Source organism: Dinoponera quadriceps, unplaced genomic scaffold (genome assembly GCF_001313825.1).
Source record: "Dinoponera quadriceps isolate SergipeBrazil2010 unplaced genomic scaffold, ASM131382v1 scaffold676, whole genome shotgun sequence".
NCBI classification, from domain to species: Eukaryota; Metazoa; Arthropoda; class Insecta; order Hymenoptera; family Formicidae; genus Dinoponera; species Dinoponera quadriceps.
Window position 1 is genome coordinate 717,420 of NW_014554818.1, and position 22,304 is coordinate 739,723.

The 22,304-nt window shown below is 44.0% G+C and overlaps 2 protein-coding genes across 10 annotated transcripts in view; both read left to right on the forward strand.

Annotated features, from left to right (window-relative positions):
- Positions 1-10,259, forward strand: part of LOC106742176 (protein pangolin, isoforms A/H/I/S) — a 248,425-nt gene extending 238,166 nt beyond the window's left edge. For 3 of the 6 annotated variants that reach the window (XM_014614880.1, XM_014614874.1, XM_014614875.1), the window contains 2 exons: positions 72-141; positions 6,803-10,259. In XM_014614880.1, coding sequence (XP_014470366.1) covers positions 72-141; positions 6,803-7,328 — 596 coding nt within the window. In that variant the 3' untranslated portion in view covers positions 7,329-10,259. Of the gene's footprint in view, positions 1-71; positions 142-3,662; positions 3,944-6,802 lie in introns of those variants that run through there. The other 3 variants (XM_014614876.1, XM_014614877.1, XM_014614879.1) reach the window with 2 other exon arrangements.
- A 7,276-nt stretch (positions 10,260-17,535) lies between these two features.
- Positions 17,536-22,291, forward strand: LOC106742223 (XK-related protein 6-like). Of its 4 annotated transcripts, XM_014614968.1 has the most exons (7): positions 17,536-17,570; positions 17,988-18,167; positions 19,064-19,128; positions 19,202-19,510; positions 19,681-20,002; positions 20,199-20,354; positions 20,687-22,291. In XM_014614968.1, the coding sequence occupies exons 3-7, from the start codon at positions 19,090-19,092 to the stop codon at positions 21,169-21,171; spliced, it is 1,311 nt and encodes a 436-aa protein (XP_014470454.1). In that variant the 5' UTR covers positions 17,536-17,570; positions 17,988-18,167; positions 19,064-19,089; the 3' UTR covers positions 21,172-22,291. The 4 variants fall into 4 exon arrangements, 3 of the variants coding, with proteins under 3 accessions (XP_014470454.1, XP_014470453.1, XP_014470451.1); XM_014614967.1 differs by lacking the exons at positions 17,536-17,570; positions 17,988-18,167 and adding an exon at positions 18,597-18,727; XR_001374249.1 differs by lacking the exons at positions 17,536-17,570; positions 17,988-18,167 and having other exon boundaries at positions 18,598-19,128; positions 20,687-21,722; positions 21,802-22,291.
- Positions 22,292-22,304: the final 13 nt, after the last annotated feature.

Sequence of the window (22,304 nt, forward strand, 5' to 3'; positions counted from 1 at the left end):
CGAAAATAGTAGCGACCGCCGGCGGTCTCGCGAGAAACTTCGTATTAACCGTTGCCGTTTCCCTTTTCTAGGTAACAACATGAAGAAGTGCCGCGCCAGGTACGGATTAGATCAGCAAAACCAATGGTGCAAACCTTGCAGGTACGTGTGCCGCGTGCAGAGCTTCTCTCGATACACTTTGTGCTTTTGACAAGAAGAGTATATATACATCGCCCGTTGCGCGAATACTCGCGCGCGTACACGATTTCTCCGCGACCTTTCGCGTGGTGTAAATACTCGCCGAATCTGTCAAACGGCCCGAAGGCCCGTGGGCCCGGAAAATGATGTCACGCGTCCATCGAGAACTGCGTTTTCGAAAATCCACGTCTCGTCCGTCGCGAAGCCGAAGTGAAGGGTACAAAAAGGGTCTCGTGAGAATCTCGAGGCGCGTCGAGGCAGAATGGACGATTTTATCGATCACCGCGCGAGTGATTCGCGAAGCGACGAAGCGTACCCTGACACTTCCGAGGCGGATAGCGACAGTGTCGGGAGAGAGAGAGAGAGAGAGATCTCGCGAACGAATCTGGCCGTACGTGTACCGTAACCCGACCGTCTTCGAGATGTCGCGCCCGGGCGGGCGCGATTTCAGCATCCTCGACGTTCGTTGCCTCCTATCGGTCTCGTACCCGGAGCCCGTTCCGTCATCCACATGTTACCGTGGAACTTGAAAGAGGGGAACGCGCCACCAAACGGCGCTGTGCACCTCCACGGCGTATAATTCATGCACTACGCGCCACACACAGAACACACACACATAAACATATACACAGAGAGAGAGAAAAAGATTTCTTTAGATTTAATATTTCTATTTATTTGACTAAAATTTGTTTCGTAGAAACAACATGTACGAAATATTATTTGAGCGAAAAACGATATTGTTTCACTCAAGAAAGAGCTCTGTTATTCAACAGAAAGAACGCTTTTATTTGGAATAATATCTTTTAGCCAGATAAATTATCTGGTTACAATAAATATGTAGAACGAAACAAATAATTTCTTTATGGGAAAATTATCTTTCGTTTCAAACCGATTTTTCGTTTAAGACCAAGCGTATAATATTTCCGTCGAAAACGTCTAACAATTGTACTTATTAATCGAGACATTAATTTCTTCGGAGCACGCCGATGATGACATTCGTTTGGATGCAATAAGATCCTATTAAATCTGAAGAAATCTTTTTCTCGATGCACACACGCAGGCACACGTACCCCGCACATATGCACACATATACATGAGCGAACCGATGCGACGCGAAACGCCGAGAAACACGGCGGGTTCGCCTCGTATCGGGGACGACTCGCGTTCCGCGCGGCGACGGTGCTCCCCGGGAGTACTCCCTGCCGAATCCGCGAGCGCGCAGAGAGCGAACGAGGAAAGAAGCTGGGGAAAAAAAAAAAATGCGTGAGCGCAACGAAACTGCGCGACACCGTCAGAAAATGTGTCTTCCAAAGAGAGAAAGGAGAAGGGGGAAAGCAGGCGAAAGATGAACATTTCGCGGGAGAGAAAGCCGAAAGATGGACGCGCGAGCGGTCCTCCCCGGTAGAGGACGGAGGTGGGGAGCGTCCAATCGCGTACCTGGCTTGTTGTAAATACCGGTTATATCTAGAAGCGCACACTCTGTCTCTCGTAGTTTGTCGCGGTGTGTCACGTGCTGCCCGTTTAGCGCCGACTACTACTACCACCACCACTACTACTACTCACTGTAGCCGTTGTCACGGCACAGTACGCCCAAATGCCCCAACTCCCGGCTGGGTTTGTGAATCTCATGGACCTCATTAAAGGGGCGAGGACGAATCCCATCGACGATTAACTGACGACGAGAGAAAAGAAAAAGAGATAGTCTCGCGATCCGCCGTTTCGACAGCGCGCGACTATTCGTCGGTCGGCGGAAGGGAACATGGTCTTCCTAGATTCTCGCGCACGGGAAGGAAAAAACACTCGGTTTCTGCAACTGAATGGGAAAGCCGGATGGAAACTCGGTGATGAGAAAATGACATCTTTGTTCATCGCGACTGTGAGAACATTCGGTTAAAACTCGGCCGGGACAATTGAGAGCGATCGACCGAATAAGAATTCGTCTTGCAGGAAACTTTCCGCTCTCGCGGTCGAGTTTTCGTCCGGCCTCTGCACGGAAAACAAGAGAATAGCTCCTGCAAGTAAAAATTAACATGTGCATACGATAAAACTGAAATTTTTTCGAGCTAAAATTTTTTATGTCCTTGTATCTAGTTTTTAGCTCCCGCAGATAAAAATTAGGCCTGATAACTAAATTTCAGTTGTATTATATGGACAAATGATTCCTCTTTTTTCCATGTGGGCGACGAAAAATGAATTCAGTTACACGAAACGGAATTGTCTTCTTCCGTGCGCGGTACACCCGCGTCGTCGCAGTCATTGCGACGACGAGACGACGATCGACGTGCGCCGCGTGCATGGGAATGAATTAGAAGCGTGCAAAGTTCGTGTCGTGTACATTTGAGCGATTTGTAATCACTGTGCAATTGTCTCTCTCTCTCTCTTTTCTCTCTCTCCCTCTCTCTCTATCTCTCTTTTCTCTCTCTCCCTCTCTCTCTCTCTCTCTCTCTCTCTCTCTCTCTTCTTTCCTTCTGTCTCTTTGGCTTATGTTAGTCCTGCCAAATTTCGTCGGAGGCTTCTGCCAAATTCGCTGAAAGCAGCGAGATCGTCGTTGGAATTCGCCAGAAGCGCACAGCTAGTTTGTTGTATTTGGACTTAGCCGACTGCACTTTGCATCGAATGCACGTGACTTACTTACGACTACTATGCGAGTCGTCGTTGTGTCTTCGACTTTACACGCCGTTTCGATATTGCCGCGCGCGCGCGCACGGAGAGATGCCTGAGAAACGCATACATGCGCAATTTTAGAGAAATGAAAGATCGCAGAGCGAACCACGAACGATCTCACATCAGGTGCTACCAGGCGCCCTGAGCCGACAAATTCCGGACCAACGTCGCGTATCAGTGCGGATATTTGGGAGACATATTTTCTGATCAATGATCAACAGTCGCCGTCACTGTTACCCTCCGCCCGTCTTTCTTCGTTCCACTCACTTGAGATCCGTCGAGCTCGTTCCAGCGGGGCCGGCAACGCTGCGGTACCTACACGTACAACAACCGTCACAGGGGGTTGTTTCGTCCGATATCGCTGAAGCATTCCTCGTCGAAATTCACCGTCTGTCTGGCCATTATTTCTCTCGAAAGCTTATGTTGATGCGATGAAAGAAGGAAAAGGAAAGTAAATCGGCGAAAGGGGGTGTCGCGTGTATCTCATCGCACCGTGAAGATTGGCTATCGCGTGTCGCGCGCGTCGAATCCCGACGAACGCCGGCTCCGCTCTCGCGATTTCTCAGCCTGTCGCGAGTGGTCCGGGAAACGAAAATGACAGAACGAATGCGAGAAATAGCGGGGAACCACTTGTGTACATATATATATATATGTATATGTATATATATATATATATATATATGTATGTATGTATGTATATGTATGTATATATATTGGGTATCCCCCGACACGTAATGAAACGATGACACACGTGCGTGTGGGTGACGACACGATGCGGTGCGAGATTGAGGTGGGATTAAGTCGACGATGATGTGTCTTAGCGAGAGCGCCCCTTTAATGGCTGGTGGTTGGTTTTGGCAGCCCAGTGGAGCATGGAGCGGGGATGGGCATCCACGCGAGCATAATCCATCACGGTGTGGGAAGTAGCGCGGGGGCAGGGGTCGGGGCTGGAGGCGGTGGAGGGACGGTGGGGACAGCCGCCGCCCCGCCAAACACCAACACTGCCTCCAATGCCTCCTCGCCTCAGCAAGAACCCACTTATGTTAATCTCTAGTCAAGCCTATCGCCTCCCTTCTACTGCAACACTTCTTCTTAAACAGTGGTCAGTCCCGACTTAAACCTACGGGCCCCCGTTGGTCCTCGCTATGGTCGACCAGCTGCTCGAAAAGATAGCTCGAGATATTGTCGTCCCATCCAGCGGTAACTGGATATACCGAGAAGAAAGTTCCTTTTTTTTTTCTTTCTCTTTCCTTTTCTCTCTTTTTTTTCTTTTTTGCTCGCAAACCGGACGTTCGTGATTCGATTGAATAATGTCGTGGGAAAATAAATACGAGCTAGTAGGCGCCATAGTGAGCGACACGGCGGCGGCCCGGTGCTCGCATTGTTTCTCATTGTTGTGGCTCTTTCAGCTTATTATTGTGATTTATTTACCCTCTCGTTTAGTTGGAATTTACTCAGTGTTGCCCTTAGCATGGCTGGTCTGTAATAAATATATTTACTGTATATACATATATTTACGTATATATATGTATATTTATATACATAATACATGTAACAGTTATTTGGTCCGATTTCGTAACGTTTGACACATAGACGATTTTTACATACATATATATCCTAATTTTTTGGCATGGCAGTTCGTACGATTAAGACCAGATGATTGTGTTGTACGGATGTGTTCCTACTTTTTTTTTCTTATTTTTAATGTCTAATGACTTTCTTTTGTAATATTTTTTTACATAACGTGATAACGTATTCTTTATACATGCCCGTATTCTGAATTCTTTTTTTTATCGATAAAATGCCTTAAACGTAGCTTCTCAGCTCCGTTTAGAGACACTTTTGTCAATAAAAGGAAGTTCAGAATACTGGCCATAGTGCATATAACCACTCGTCAGGCACTCTTCCTTGAGAACAGAAGCTACGCTGGCCGACTGCGTAGAATGGAATTTGAATCGGAATTCAGCACAATTTCGAAATGGTCAAAGTCTCGAATTGGATTGCAAGGAAAGATCATTGTTTAATTTTTTATTTGAAAAAACAAGAAACCAAACGGTATTCCTTCATATCCTTAAATATCTGAATAACGCGCATATGAAAAATACAACCGACGTAACCGGAGTCTTGAGACTTTCGCTACACCTTGTCATAATAATTTACCAATTCTCGCTAATTCTCGGACGACTCGTCTGACGAAGGAATATAAAACGTTGTGTTGTTGCAATCCAGCGTGAGACCTCGAACGCCGTCCGTTGTCGCGCGCTGAAAAGGAGTGAGCTTAACTCCCTGTAAGTTTTTGCGCAACGCTTTTGAGATCCGAGTGTGGCTGCGAGTTAACAAGCGACGACCTTCCGTCGTTCACAGCACGGCCGACATAACTGACTGATTTTAGCTGCAGAGATAAATAATGAGAGCCAATGGCAGAGCGGTAAAAAAAAAAAATACATGTGTCTCGACTGCGAGGCAGTTTTTCTCACGAGGTCGGACGGGCTCACTTTTGAAAATTGTGCAGTAGCAAATATCCGCCTCTCTTCTTCCTCTTCGTCGTCCGCAAATCTACCATTGTTCGTAGTCGTCTCATCTCCACTTTCGACGGGACTGTGGAGGAGAGGCTTCGCTTCCGCGCGTTTCGCAATTAACCCGGATGTATTCCAAGTTCCACAAGTAACATATACCGGTCGCCTGCGTGCGCGTGAGCGCGCCTCCGTTGATCGGCAAACGAGAGAGTTTAACGATCGAAAGCACGGAGAGAGATAAGAAGGAAGAGAAGAAGGAAAAAGTTTCGCGCGAGTTTCCCCCGTATCGACCTGCGGATGATCGAGACCTTCGTTCTAGATTATGCCCTCCTGGCGATTTCGGTTGAGTTTTCTTTCGTTTTCACGTAAAGATTTCTTATCACAGTTGTGCTTGTTAAGTTTAAGGATCTCTGAGCATGGCATTTGCGAGCGAGTGGTCAGTGTCTCGAGCAATGGAAGCATCGGCAGGCGCACAAAGTGTCGGATCGTTGGACGCTCTGACGATCGGACAGAGCCCGATTCGCGGAGATGACGATTAATAATGCGCGAGAAGCGCAGTTTGTGCGTCTGACTTTGCAATGATGACGAGTGATCGCATGTTTTTTTTAGTTGGTAACAATTCTAGATGTAACCAATTCTTGACGGACACGACGCTTTCCATCGGTGAGAATTCCATCGAGCGTCCAAGTTTGACGCGAAAATGCGGAAAGTAATCGAAGTCGAATCAAGCAGTCGAGGTGCACGGAGAAAGAAAACCGGTTGAATCAACGTGACAACGTGAACGGACCAAACATGTTTTGCCTGAAGGAAACGGAATTTCCGTCACGTTTTATAGATCAAATTTGATTTTTAGAAGCAAAAAGTCTGATTTCTTCCCTCCAAGACGCGTTCGGTTCGTTCATTGTCATGCCGATTCAATCGGTCTTTTTCTCCGTGCAGTTAGCTTAAAAACCCAAACATTAATAATCAAGTTATCGAATTGTCGTGCACACTTGAAGCTGCCGGTGGCAGCTGCACTGAAAAGAAAATGTGTAAAAATTCATTCGTGGGATATAAGACTTATTTCACAGAAATAAATCTTATCTCTGTGTGTGGAATAAACCTTATGTACTCCGCAAATACATTTTTAAGTATTTTTCCTCAGTGTGGTGCTAACAGCACTATGGGTGATAGTTGCTTTCGATAAATTCCCAACGCCCAGAGATGCACGTAGTTCTCTCTATTTCATTAAAGAAAAAAGAAAATATATATACACGTACATAAAACAAAACCCGAGGAGAGAAATGTAATATCCATTTGTCGTTATCTAAGTAGAGATCGAGATGAACCGCGCCCAGCGCTCACTCACAGATGGAAATGCCGTAATCACACGACCACATTGTACACCCGCGGGGTGCACCCGGACGGAACGCGCACACTAATCGACTCCCGGTCCTTATTTGCAGACGTAAGAAGAAATGTATCAGATACATGGGGGAGGGAGGAGACGGCGACGGCGAAGCTGACGGTGAAGGCGAGGACGACCACTCGGAGGACAATCTCGGCAGCGTAGGGGAAGCAGGCACTCCCGAGGACGACGAGTCCCTGAGCAGTCCCGGAGGCCTATCCGCGTTGTCTAGTCTGGCGAGCCCGTCGTTGGTCCTACCATCGCCCTCGAGCCTAGCCAGCCCGTACCCGTGTCCGTTGACGCCCCCCGTGCCACCACCGCCCCTGCCGAACACGAGCCAGCACAATCCGGCGACCTCGACGACAACGGCGGCAGCGGTGGCGGTGACGACGGCCGCGACGACAGCGACGGCGACTGCGACGGCGGTGGTACAGCAGCCACCCCCGCCACCTCATCGCAATCCCGTCGGCACGAATCCGCACGACATCAACAATCCGCTCAGCGTCAACCAGCTGACCGGACAGTGTATAAAGAGCGAGCCCGCGCCCTCGGGCCCCTCCAACCCGGCGATCAGTGTTGCGTAGCCCTGGGCGGACCCACGTGACCGGACTGTTGCAACACGCGGAGTCATCTACGGGGTCCATCTACGTATACACACTACGAGGAGGCACAAGATGTATCGCCGAGAGACTGTGCGGTTCTTTTTCATCTTCCACGTGTTCGATATTTTCGATTCACAAGACGAAAATCCGCCCTCGTGTCTGCGCTAGCCGTAAAGTACGCGGTAAGACGTAAGCTGATTGGCCGAGCACAGTCGATTATTCTTAAACTGTATGAAATGATCTGATCGGTCAGTTGGGTTCACTGCTTACGTCTCTTGTCGAATATTTTACGGCCATTGCAGACGACGGTCTCTGAAAGAGAGTTCCTTCGAAGTTTATTCGCAGCAGCGGAGGGTAACTCAGAGTGTCACTCTGTGAAAGCAGCTTGGAATCGCGCGTTGAACATGCGCGATACGTCGAACACACCGAGCACACAATTGCAACGGTATATTAATAGCGATCGATTTTTTGTTACATGCGACATCTCGGTGCAATGTGTAATCCTTTTTACCAGTTTACCAGGCGGAAAGTGAGAGAAGGCGTGTTATAGTGGGATCTTTTGTTACGGTTGTTCTGCGTGCGTTCGTTTATGGAGGATGGAAGCAGCTTCTTTTTTTTTTTGTAAAAAAAAGTAAAATAAATGTGTTAAAGGAGCATTTGTTGCGGCGCATGGGAAAGTGCAATGAAGAGAGGTCTCGAGCGAGCGAGCAAGCGAGCTAGCGAGAGAGAGAGAGAGAGAGAGAGAGAGAGAGAGAGAGAGAGAGAGAGAGAGAGCCGAAGATCTGGCGTGTTTCTGCGCCACCACGAAAAACGAAAAGTATAGACGGTTACGCCAGTATACACGCGAACGTCGATGAAAATGAATTCCCTCCCCCCTCCGCTCTCCCCCTTTGCTTCTCTCCCTTTTGCAATGTGTTCTTTTTCCTGTATCTTTCTTTCTCTTTTGTTCCTTCCCACCCTCTCTGTCGTCCGACTGAATAGATCATACACGGTGTCTGTGCAGCGGGGTAACACGACAGCCGCTGTGTGAAGAAGAAAACGCGTCGCAGAGTGTAGCATCAAATTGAATGTGCCATAACAACACCCAATGCCAATATTACCGATAATACATATTGTTTTTATATTACGACCCGTCGAAGAACGTCGTCTGTTCTGTCAGTTAGTCAGTGGAACCACAGGGCTTATCGACGCGAATTTTTGCCCTCGACCTCTTTTTTTTTTTTCCTTCGCTTCAACCACCGTTCTCCCTCTCCTCTACCTTCCCGCCTTCTTCGTTTACTGATCGAACTCGTCGAGCAGACTGAAAACTCATAACTAACGAGGAAGCGTGTGCAAGCGTCTCTCTCGTCGATTTCATTGGGCTTTGGATATGTCGTAGGCAACAGCTGTTCTACATTGTATCCACAGGCTGTGAGTACGTTTTGAGGGCAATCTAAAACTGATGTAGTAACTTCCATGATGTACGTTTTATACGCGAACACACAGCATAGAATCGATTTAATCATTTCCGCTGGTGCGATTATCCATGTTATATGTATAGATAATTATGTAATATGGCATGTAACATTAATAGTCGCAACATAGAGAATTACCACGTCGACTTTACCCCTGGTCGTGTGCGAACGTAGATCACGGGTGTCACCAATTCGACTTTAGATTGCCATGTAAACGCGGTCCGTGTAAACCCGGCGGAGGAGGGACGCTTCCAAATATTTCTCTGTAAGAAGCTAGCTTCACGGTAATATCGTAAGCCTCATCCCGATCTCGCTCGTCGAACGTTCTGTATGTTACCGAGAGGAAGAGACGAAGGGGACCGAGTGAAACCGTGAGCGTGAAGAGAGAAAACGCGAATTCACCCGTAGTTCGAAGCACTCGGGCGAATCCATCGTGGGCGATGAGAAAACGAGAAGGAGAGAAAGAAACACGTAGACTCCGGGAAGCGTTCGATCGAGGAAGCGAAGTATCGCTCTGTCGAGTGAATACGAGGCAAGGACGACGACCAGCGGACGTCTCACGAGAGGAGCACGGAGAGAAGAAGAGGCGGCGGATCAGCGACATCACCACCACCACCGGGGTCGTACTGACAGACGTAGCCAGTAGACGAGAATACAAGACTCGCGAAGTCGTGCGATGTATTATTGTATGCGTGTGCGTGTATGCAACGATGACTGTACGAGGAGGGTGACGCGAGCGGAAGCGACGGTCGACGGACAATCTGACACACATCGACGATCGCTCCTTTGAACACTGAGGTTGATGAAGATCCTCTTCTAAGGAGGGGGATATCGATGGTATTCTCTGAGCCCGCTCGCGTCGCGCTACCTCCTCCTTCACTTTGCTTAGGAACGAGACTACGTCGCGAAGGATTCGGCGACGGCGGCGAAGTGTCCACGGTGACACCGGGAGTTACGTTCGATATCTCGCGGGGGACATTGTTGGTGCAAGGATACGCGCGTGCTTCCGGGAGAATGCGATCCTCGGCGGGCAGACTCGCTCGATATGGCCTATAGTCCGCACGAGAGAAGGGTATATCCGAGAGAGAAAGCCGTAGGCGCGCGTCGTTAATCCCGCGAGTCGCCGACGATACTCCCCCCCCCCCCCTCTCTCCCCTTATTAGCGACGAAATGGAAAGGTCCTCGAGCGGACGAGTCGGATTCGTAGCTCGTGTCTCGCTTCAAGGAGTGGTTGTACCATATTGTAAAGTATCAATCGACAGTTCTCAGCTGCGTTGTACAGTGTTTTCTAAGTATCTAGTTAATAGCGTGTAATTGAGGAGAAACATTGTATTTACACTAATAAGTGATCTGTATCAAATTCATTCTCGTATAGCCTGTACTCTTACTCATGTAGATGCTAAAAGTGATTTGTGTCATAAAGAAAAACCTATAAATAAAATTAGCACTTTGAGAATGTTGTCGGCCGCGTGTGTTTTTCCCTCCTGCGCTCGTCGTCCTCGTCGCGGATGCAATGTTTCCCGAGTCGAAATTCTGCTTCTGTATTAATCCCGCATATTTTTTGGGGCTTAAAAGGCAGTGTCGAATCTTGAAATGTAATATTACATAAGCTATTGGCCTACTTTTGATGCTACAAACGGTCACTATCGTTTCTTGCACAGTTACTTGCGGCTCCAAAGTAATCGTTATGACTGTTCTTATTTAATGACGTCGGAAATGAGAAAACGCGTGCCAAGATCTTTTGCGTTATATACTTTAAATAAAAACATATGTCCAGAAAACGATATTTGTGATTGATTCTACGTACTTGTAAAATTGGACGAACACTTTTATACGAACAATCCAATAAATAGTCGCAAAATTAACTTGACGTGGAGTTCTTTTCTAACTTCTTTTCTCGTGATTTTGTCCGTGTTAATTTTACTACTATTTATTGGTTGTTCGAATAAGAGAAAAATGTTCGTCCAATTTTAGAAGTTCGCTGAATCGATCACAAATGCCATTTTGTAGATACGTCTTTTTCTTTGAAAATATAACGCAAAAAATCTCGGCATGCGTTTTCTCGCTTCTGACGTCATTAAAGAAGGACAGTCACTGTGACTACTCCGGAGCCTTAAAGGATCAGTTCCAAAATTATTTCGTATTCGATTATTTGAACATATCGGTATTTAATATTTTAATAAATTGAAGCTCCGTCGGCAACGTGGGTCATTGAAGGCCTCGTCGACTCTCTGACCGTAAGTCTTAAAATAATTAGTAGATAAGAAGGTTATCCCATTTATTTATGTTTAAAGATGAAAATATCCAGTTTTTCGCTTTCTATTAAGAACAGTTACAATTCAAATTGACATATTTTGGTATATTGTCTGCATAATGATTCAAAGTACGTCAGGATGCGTCTTCATACAACAAATATTTTGTCAGTATAAAAAAGATCATCTGATGCTGTGAAAATTGTGCCAATATTCTGACACCATAGATATTGCTATTTATTTTGCCCCCAAAAAAACGCAATGAATTTAGACTTATCGTAGTAGTAAGAAGTCAATATTTTGATGAAAATTATGGCATGATAAATGAGTATTTCTTAAACAAGCATATTTAAAACACGTGCTGTTACAATGGCCTCACAAAGCATACATTAAATGTTTGCATACTATGTTCAGCATTTCTGTCTATCTGGGAATAGGGGAGGCCGGGGCTAGTTGGAATAATCTGGGGTTAAATGGATAATTTGGCAAATTAATTATTTTTGCTACTTTCTAACGAATTACAGAATCGAGCAAGCAGAGATTTTAAACATGTCGAAAATGGTTATGAGATCCCTACTTGCTCGATTCTGTTACCTGTTAAAAAACAAGAGGAATAATCAATTTTGCCAATTTACCCCTTTAGCTTAACTAGCCCTCGGTCTCCTCCTCTATGAGCCTGTGCTCCCTTAGTCACCTAGATTGCAAATCACGTAAGTATTTTTTACAATTAATGACTTGTATATTTTCGTTTTTCATGCTTTTGACGCTAATTGCAATGAACGTACAAATTTAGCTCCGAAAGTGCTTTTAAAATAGATTTTCCGGTATTTGACATAATTTTCTCACTGATTTCAACACATTGCGGATCGGGTGAAATTCGCCGCAGTCCTATAAGCGTTAATATTCCCTGCGTCTAATATTCCCAGAATATTATATGAATATTATTCAATATTATATGAATATTATTCAATATTAAAATAATATTCTTATAATATTTAAGAATGTTATATAATATTTTTAATATTATAGAAACGTTCTATTCGTGTTATCCCTTCACATATTCTCGGTAAATTATAAGCGTTCTCAAAATATTAAAAAAAATAAAATAATAATAATATATGAATAATACATATAAATAAAATATAGATGTATGTTGCGAATAAAACCTGAAGATTCGGCTATCGGTGCCGTTCTGCCGCATCACGTTTGCCGGACTTTCAGGCGCGAGTTTCTCGCAGGCAGCAATGCGAACCTCTTTCGCGCGTGAATTCGGCTGCCCGAGGTAGTAGCCACGGACGCCGCGAGGTGGCGATGAGCTAACCACTTTGCTCGTGAGAAAGTTTACTCTCGCAAGACTATATCTATGGGCGCCTGAGAACCGTAGAGTCCCCCTTTTTTGTTTACGGTTTATAGTGATACTCTTTTTCGATAACGGCGCATACATCAAAAGTATTTTCAGAGGTCTCCCTGTATCAGATCAGGTTTTTTTAGTGGTTTTCTTTGGTTCGCAATTCTTTATACCGGATTGTTGCGAATCGAGCAAAACTCTCGACCGCCGGGGAGAGGAGGATTAGTAGTAGTCTCGTGCGCGCTGGTGGACGCGCACCGCCTTGCGGCACGCCGGCTCAGGATGGACAGCATCCCCCCCACGAGCGAATCTCGCTCGCTGGCGGATATATAAGAACGCTCAGAGAAAAGAGAGAGAAGGGTTCCCGTTCTCGTCTGCCATACCGCACCCAGGTCGACAGAAAGAGAGAGGAGAGGAGAACGGTAATCAAAAAGCGGCGGCGCCTATCCGTGCATTTTCGAATGTGTGTTTCTGGTATTCTACGGGTCGGCGTTGGTTGGTGTGATGTCATTAACTCTTCTTCAAATATCATCTTCCTGGTGCCGGAACTCCGTTCCGCACTCGGCCGTGAGCGTCACAAGATCTTCCGAGGCACGAGGGTCGGAAGATTCGTCCACGAAGCAATTCTACTGGGATCCGTTAAATCGGATTCAAGGACAAGGGGTAGCTCGATGAACGCAAATCGGTCCACGTTGGATACATACGTTTTTCCGCAAGCTCAAAAAAACGTGCCTCTCACGCCCTGACCAGAGACGATTCCTCCGGCAGCGTTCGGTGTGGATCACCGTTCGCTGCGACTCGGTGTTATCGCGCGAAGCTTGGCAACTCATCTCTAGGTACCCGGGGTCTCCAATATCTATCCTTGGGGGTTGAGGAGGAGATTCCTGGAGCGCGCCCGGTCGCCGACGGCGGGGAATCCTTCTTCGTGGGAAACCCGGGAGTGTCACTTCTCGGAGAAGTTTGCTCAGACCGGCTTCCATCGTCAGCATCGTGGGTGACTCGGGACCCAGAGAGAAGTCGCATCGGCGGCGACACCACCGACCATCATCATCGGTACAGTGGATCAAGGAGGACTCCGAGCACATCGTCGGCTAAAGGTGGTCACTGTGTGGCACCTGAAGCACCCCACCCCTAGGTCCGACGAAAGACTTAGGCGTTCGGGATAGGGGAGAAAGCCTCCACACGGCGCAGTGCGTGCGTGAGGAAGGTCCAGAAGGGGCCTTCAGGGTGACAAAACAGGTCATCATCCAAGAGCGGGGCCTGTGAACATAATAGAGCTCCCCGCCACCGTCATCACGACATCACCGTCGTCAGCGTAGCCGACGAAGACGTCGCGGACGAGAAATGCGGCGGTGGAATTGCCGGCCTCCACGGATGGACGGTGGAGTGCCGCGGGGCGAAAACACGAGGAAGGTCGCCCCGGCGGTCGGCGAACCTCTCCCGTTCTCGCCCGCACGTGTCGTTCGCGATCGGCGCGCTCGCGTGCATCGCCCGGGCTGTGTTCGATACGACCGACTCGGGAGAGCGAGGGCTCACGAACGCATCCGCAGGTGGTGTAAACCAGCCCGCCGCCTAGTGATATTCCGCCAGGCGGCGACAGGTGCGCCGGCCGCGCCTTGGGCGGCGACTCAAAGAACTCGCGCCGACCCGACTCGTGGCGCCAGCTATGCCTGACGCGACGGGCCACCGCTCCGGTACGTGGCGCGCTCTTCACGGCCGCGCCGGCGTTCGCACCCATGGAGATATAATACATAGAGTAGGGAAGACTGCCATGATCTTGTCCCGGCGGTAGAGAGAGAAAGAAGACAGCAGTTGTCTTGCATCTCTCTCTGCCCTCTTCACTGATTGGCTACGACTAATCTCACTGAAAGCGGCTGCCTGTGATCGTCGATCTGGTGCGATTATTACTTAAATTACTCACGCATTGTATCATTTGTTCATACTGCGGCTTACATTATTTTTCACCAGTAAAACGGTTATAAATGCAATTTTCTTCTATGTAATTATTGAGCAATTNACTAATCTCACTGAAAGCGGCTGCCTGTGATCGTCGATCTGGTGCGATTATTACTTAAATTACTCACGCATTGTATCATTTGTTCATACTGCGGCTTACATTATTTTTCACCAGTAAAACGGTTATAAATGCAATTTTCTTCTATGTAATTATTGAGCAATTTATAAGAGATGCAACATGCAGGCCAAATCATAAAATGTAAATAAATGAAAAAATCCGCCAACTTTATTAAACAAATGAAAAAAAACCGTATTTACAATAAACTTTTTGGCGCGTACATAAATCTATTGACCTTTAAAAATTGTTATTTTATTGTACATCATTCTCACACGATACTTTACGTCACAAAGTTTTTCACTTTCATGTTTTAAGCATTTGTCCAAATAATTTTGTATGATCAAATAAATTAATTGCTGTCGATGATCACGAAGAATCTCTTGCTTGGTCATCGCCGCCACGGAGGCCTACTTTGCAGACTTCGAGAAGACGTATTTTTCAGATGGGTTAAAGAAGTTGGAGCATCGCTGGGTCAAGTGTATCGAGCTAAAAGGAGACTATGTTAGAAATAAATCGCCACTTTTCCAAAATTTTCGTTTTTCTTTTGTAGGCTAAGTACTTATCGGACTGCCCTCGTATTATATCTCTATGGGTGTCACGCACATGGCGATCGCGCAACCCGGTGCAGCGGACACGGCCGCCCTTGTTTCCGGAATCCGGGGTGCCTCCTTCATCCGACGAGGACGGTGTCACTTACGTCGCCAGCGACGGTGATATGTGCGCGTTGGTGTGTGCAGTGTTGTGTGTGGCGGGTGCAGTGTTACGGCAGTGCGCGCGTCCTCGCGTTGCCGCGCTCCGCGTGACCCGCCGCTCGCCGTCGGAGGCAGGCGTCGGGGATACGCGCCCCGGACGCGTCCACGTGCCCGATGTTCCGGCACGCGTCGCGGACGCCGACGACATGGCGGCCGTCGTCGCCGCGGGACGCGAAAAGCGTCACCGCGACCCGGCGGCAGTCGCGCCAGCACCGAGAGTCGAGTGCTCCGCCTCGTGGTGTGCCTTCACTACTCTCAGGGGGTACTTCGTGGTTCCCCCCTGGCGCACACGGAGCACCCATAGCCCATGGTGTCTCCCGGATGCTGCGCCTTCTGGTGTTTAGCCAGATGCGCCGGGTCGCGGAACGTTCCTCGCGCCCCTTTGAGGGCCGGGCCGCCCCGCGGACGACACCGCGGACAGTTGACCTCTCGAGAGGAGGATACGGGACGACCACGATCCTCGGGCCGTCGTCCGACATGTTTTTTGCATTTACGCTTCGCGGCACGGACGCGACAGCCAATCAGCTGTCGCCGCGCGCTTCGTGCCGCGAGCAGAAGTAAACAAAAAAAAACAAATTTTCAGTTATGGAGGGGGACCACCACCGATGGGGATCGGCGAACACCCTCGCCGCGAGTGGACAGTGCTCGTGCGAACAACGCGTCGCGACGAGGAAGGTTCGCGTCACTTCCCTCCGATCGGCAGTGGTGCAGCACCCGCGTGCAGTGTATTTTAAAGAAGGCAAGCGCGCGGGTCCCGACAAAGGAACGAAAATGTATACTTATCGGCGGTCCTCGACGTCCCCTCGGCTAGGTCCTCCGCGCACACAGTCACTCTTCGCGGTAGCAGTCCGATACGGTGCAACGGTGGTGGTGTGAATCAATGATGTTGCAACCTCTTACACCGCACTATACTCGCCCCTTTTTTACTAAGTCTTAAAAGGTAAACATGCGGTCAACGCCAGATGCAACGCGCGTGAAGTTCCGAACAACGAAAACCCGATTATAATCGCCACCGGCGATGATGCTTAGCTTTTTTCAAAATAAAAAAGTGAAGAATGTAAGTAAATATAGTAAATTAATCTTTGGAATAGATAATTGGGCCGAACCCGACGGCACTGCAATGCCGGGCCGACCCGCGGAGGGGTCGGAGCAAGCTCCGGTCACCCTCCTGGCTCCAAAAATCAGTTTAATATTCTGAATCCCCTTTGGGGATTGTATCAGATATTAAGCTGATAAGAACAGATACTACACTTTGATCTTAGCTCAGAGAGCCGAGAAGCGATGCCAACCCTTACTTCTGGTGCCTTTATATAACGTAGTCGGTGTAAATTTAACTGTGCGTGAGCGAAAATTGCTTGGCGCCACGTAGCGGTAACATGCGGAACTAAAACCGATGTGAAGCATTGGAAAGCAGTGAGAATGTAGGATAGAAGAGAGGAGAGGGGAGAGGAGAGTGTGAGAGAGAGAGAGAGAAAAAGAGAGAGGAGAAGGGGATGGAACGTGAGTGGAGAGAGAGAGAGAGAGAGAGAGAGAGAGTGGAGAGAACATTAGGAGAGATATGAAAATTATCTTTTTAGTATCTTGCTTCCTAAATACATTTTCAGTTAAGAAATAAACGTTTTTCACTTCTATTTAATTATTTTACATTGGAAGAGAGAGAGAGAGAGAGTGAGTACAGAAATGTACAACAAATGTAAATAATTGTATGGGCATTACATATAGATTCTCGAGTAAACAGGTTATCACGTGAATAAACCGAACTTAAACAGGACGTATGTATTATATTAACTTCATTTATGTATACATTTTTATATTGAATCTTGTTAAATATCCCAATATTTCGGCGATGCTTGACTTTTGTATAGACATAATCTTACCGTTTTGCATATTCAAAACTATATTAATGATGTTAATAAAATTTATGTACCAGCCAATTATAATAAACGTGTGTTCATTTAATAAAAAATAATTAACCCATTATCCAAGTACAACCTATTATCCAACAATAGAATATAAATCCGTATCTTCAAAATAATAATAATTTCTCTTTCCTAATGTCCAAATATTAATGCAAACAATTATGTGCGTTGCTATTTAGCGGCATGTTGAGGAATTGTACGACCGAACTTGAACGTTTATCGAATAGAGAACTCAGGACGTTATCACGAAATTATTATCGAACGCACAACACAAACAATTATCTAATTCTTAATAATACTAGGATTACCTACCTGATACGCCTGAGACATCAAGAAGCGGCTGCTTTATTTATTCCGAGTCTTAACTCACTCTTTCTTCGATTGTTCAACGGACTGCCAGCTGCTCCGCGCGATCCCGGATTTATGTAAGTAGCGGTCAAGGTGATTCTGATACGCTCCATTGCTGTAACAACAGAATATATTTGTATCTGTTCTGCGTTTACTTCTCGCGGCATTATTATTATTACTATGTGATCATTTTTTTCTCACGCTACTGACGGAAATATTATGCTGAAAATTTCATTGACATTCTCTCTCAATTGATCCCATTTTACTATCATTCCGTCAATGCGCGCAGTTTTCAGTTAAATTCAGTAAATTTCAACAGTATACTTCAATTTTTCTCATATTATTTCCTCACATTCCTATTTTTACTTATATTCCAATATTGGTTTGCCGCGAATCTGATAAACAATAAGATGAAAGTTACTGAAAAATTATTGAATTATATAATGATAAATATAATGAAAAGTTAAGTTAGACCGATTTCCGTCGTCCGGCAGGATGGGTCGCTGAAGACCCAGTGTCTGTCATACAAGGCGACAACTGACTTCCATCGTCGGCAACGTGGGTCGTTTACGGCCGAATCAGTTCTGCTGCGAGGAAACTATTCCGCCGACGGCAAGGTGGGTCATCCGAGGACACCCGAGCTTTTACCTCACGTTTCGCTCATCGTCGGCCAGGTGGGTCGCTGGAGGCCGATACTCCACAACGGAATGTCGCAAGCCTTTCCAGAAAGATCTTGTCGATCGTGTCGACGTTTCCTTGATATCCGAGCAATCGGCGCACGCTATATCAATTATACTGAGCGCTCGCGAACATTCGCGACAGAGATCTTGAGCATGGAAATCCTGCCGCGCGCAGGTGCCCGTTATCGAGTATAATTAGGCAGTCGTGTTATACTTCTCGACAAATTATAATGAATAATATTCCGAGCTGATCGAGTGCGAAGAGAATGTATTTTAGAGACTTCGCTTATCTGAATAATATTATCAGCGAGTGATGACCGAATTGAAAAGCGCGTTAAAATGCTACCTCATGCGATGATAACAGCCGAAAGACTGACGGTTTAGGCGATCGGTTAAACGTGACAATTCCCACAAAGGGTAAACGAGTCACGAGTTGATTGGTTTATCTTATATTCAATAACATGTATTTCCATGTATTTCCATCGGAAACAATACGCCTATTGTTCCATGACGCTGTCAGTACCGCGCTTTCGTTGCGAGTGTGGCCGCGTTAGGTATCTGTTGTCTTAATTTTCTCGTTTATATATCCTTTATTACATTCTTTGCATCACGGCACTGTCATGCCATTATTTGCGACATTAATGACTCGCACAGGTGTTAGTGTACTTTTCTACATCCAACGAAGATTAAAATTGCAACATACCCGATATGTACAATCGTGACCTAACCTAACGTTTCGTGCATAATGTGATTAATCATACCAGATCTAATGTTATTGGACACGGAATGTCTTACTCGAGGCACACGAGATATTGAAAGGACTTATTATGAGAATATAGAAGTAATATTTTCATACGCATGTAATTTTTGACGTTGTCAATTATTTACAGTATACTGTGCCGTCGAGCAATTTACAATGTGTACTCAAGGAAGTGATTCTGAATGTACAGCAAATGTAATTATAGACAATATCTGTGCGTGAGTAAATTTTTACAAATAATGTCAATATTTCTCATAAACAATTGCAGGATATCATGAGAGAAAGGAACTACGAACATTGCCTCCCTGGCTACCTTACGAGAATACTTCCCCATGACCACTTGGACGGTGACGATGTGGATATCACAATGACTCCTCGCACGTACAATTGGTTTATCTTCTGTTCGATATGTTCTATACTTATGCATATTATAGATATGGTATTTGATTATAACATTGCCATACAGTATCTTTTATATAATAAGATAACATATTTCACCTGGACTATTTGTTTCATCGTCATTCCATCTCTGATAAATTGCATTGTCAGCAAGAGGATGCAAAATCAAGATAAAGAGGTAAAGTATGGTTTTTGATCGTATTTATTGCAGTTGATTATATTTTTTTAATTTAATTACATTAAAAACATAATTAATGTTGCGCCACAATAATGTTTTTATCTTAATATTAGATAATATTAGATGTTTGTGCAGAAAATTTAATAATTTTTGTATATATTTTGTTACAGATACACACAAGTACAAATGATTTAAACGGTACCAAAATATCGCATATAATGATTAAAAATAAATATTGCTTTGTGGTTACTGTTATCTTCCAATTAGCACCGGTTTTACATTATTATGAAAGTATGAAGTATGCATTAAAAGCATACCAATATGGGAAATCTGGTGATCGTGTCAATGCAAGTCGAAATCACTCAAAGATGCTCACAGAAGTTGAGGATGTTGCATTACTAAGAGTGTTTGAATGTTTTCTGGAGGCTGCACCGCAACAGATTTTACAGCTAACTATACTATTAAAGAGTCATAATGAAATAAATTTTTATTGTATGTTAGTTTGTTAAGTATATTACTTTCTAATTTTGGTTCAAATTTATATTTTTTTATACTTTCTTTTAAACATTGATAGTCGACAACATTCACATTTTTTTATTGTTTATATTATTTCCTGAATATTCTATTTCACTATCTTAAACCTTACCTTTATTATGTACAATATATCTGTACATATTATTATTTTCAGTTGTACACCAAGTAGCTACTATTGTCAGCTCACTTGGAAGTATGGGTTGGGCAATGGCCACTTACAATCGCAGCATTCGTTTAGCTCAGCAAGATAAATCAAATATCAGTAATGTCGGAGTTGCTGTCCAGTTTTTTTGGCATTTTTTCATTACAGGTAATTTTGTAACGGTTAAGGGCTTAATAAAAGTTTATCGAAGTTTTAGTTATGTTTCTTTTATCAATAGTTTTTTATTAATGTAACGAATAATACATGTATGCATATCAAGGTCTTTTTTTTGTTAACAAACATTTTTCATCACCATTCCATCGTTTGATTTCGTGTGCAATTTCTTCTCGAGCCTTGTAATAAAAATATCTCGTTTTAGTAGCCGATAAAATTATCGATGATTCGGGATGAGCTTTTGCAAGCTTTTAAAATTTACATAAGTAATAACAGGATAATAAAAGAGGGATTAATTGATAAACTATGTGATATTATAATTTCAGTGGCAAGAATTCTGTCGGTCAGTGTCGTCGCAAGCATTTGGCCTATTTTTACTATAATTTGTTGCATAATACATTGGATATGTATGACAATATGGGTCGTGATCGATTCCCATGGAATGTTGCAATTCTGTCGGGATTACAGCCGTTCGCCGCACCTTAAGCCGAAATTACGAGAATATGTGTATTCCATACTGTTTGCAACCGTTATTGGTATAATTCATATTTTCATATATTTTAACACGGTAGACAGCAATACATTCTGGAAGCATTTATTTTTCTATATACTCTGTTTCTTGGAAAATATTGCATGTAATGTTGTATGGGGGTACACTTCTCCTGCAGAAGTTACATGTGCCTGGTACTTCAAGGTATGTCTTGCTTTCTGTACTTTGTCCTTTTTCTTGGGAATTGCAGCAATGATTATTTATTATACTATATTCCATCCTTCAAAGAAACAACATTCGGCAGTATCACAAATAACATAAACTTAGGACATTTGTGTGTCTCTCTTTTTGTAAACCAAGTGAAAACTGAAACAATTTATATCTTTACATTTGGCACTATAAATTCCTTTCCAAGAAAAAACGATCTAAAATATTAATATCATGAAAAAAAGGTGACTAAAAGTATCAGTATGGGTATTTCTCTTTGATATTTCACTTATTTTCATATACTTACTATGTGTATATAATATGTGTATATAATATTTTTACACACGTAAATACAAGTTAAAAATATAAGTTACAAATTTAATCGGAATCATTTCTATTTTAGCATTAAGAATATTGTTTTGATTTCATCATCACATTTTTTCTGGATTGTCAGTATTACTATAGTTTGTCGTACTTAGTTATTATAATTATAACATATTCTCTATAGTTATATATATATTTATAATTCATTCAAAAACAAATGTCCTTTACCTTATTAATTGCATTAAATTTTAAATCTTTCATATTTCAAGTAATTATAGGTATTCGAGGAAAGAACATGGAAAAGAAAAATTGCAGAAAATAATATAAAGTACCCAAATAAGGTAAACCATAATTCCTTATCATTTTCACAATATAATGTCAGTTAATCTAATGAAGATAGAAATTGATTTAATCTTTCAGGCTTATGATATGATTTTTTAACAAGACGATAAAATAAGTTTGTACATATTTATATATATTTCTTGCCAAACTGATATTACGTTTACTTGTATTTTTATTGTTTCAATTATTACGGTTTTGCAAAAACCGACGAATATATTGTACATGAAGTAAATAAGTGTATCGCAATTGATTCATAAAGGCCAAATCATACTATAACTTTGTAAGTGCATCTTTTACTTTTACATTTCAATTATAAAAGAATAACTCTCAGGGAAAGAAGTATTTATATAGAATACATAAACTTAAGGTATTATTGAATTTTTCTAATCATCAAATTGTATATGTGTATGTATATATATATATGTATATATATATATCATGTACAAATCTGTATTTTTACAACTTCTAGTCGCAATAATCATTTTACTACTTTTATATTTGTATATTTTGTAAAACTTTGTATCTTTCTTGTAACATATATTGTGTTATAAAATAAATACATATTACATTAACTCGATATA

Coding starts and splice junctions, on each gene's coding strand:
- LOC106742223 (XM_014614968.1), top strand. CDS start 19,090: ATGTGTACTCAAGGAAGTGATTCTGAATGTACAGCAAAT. Junction 19,129..19,201: donor ATTCTGAATGTACAGCAAAT/GTAATTATAGAC, acceptor AAACAATTGCAG/GATATCATGAGAGAAAGGAA. Junction 19,511..19,680: donor TGCAAAATCAAGATAAAGAG/GTAAAGTATGGT, acceptor ATTTTGTTACAG/ATACACACAAGTACAAATGA.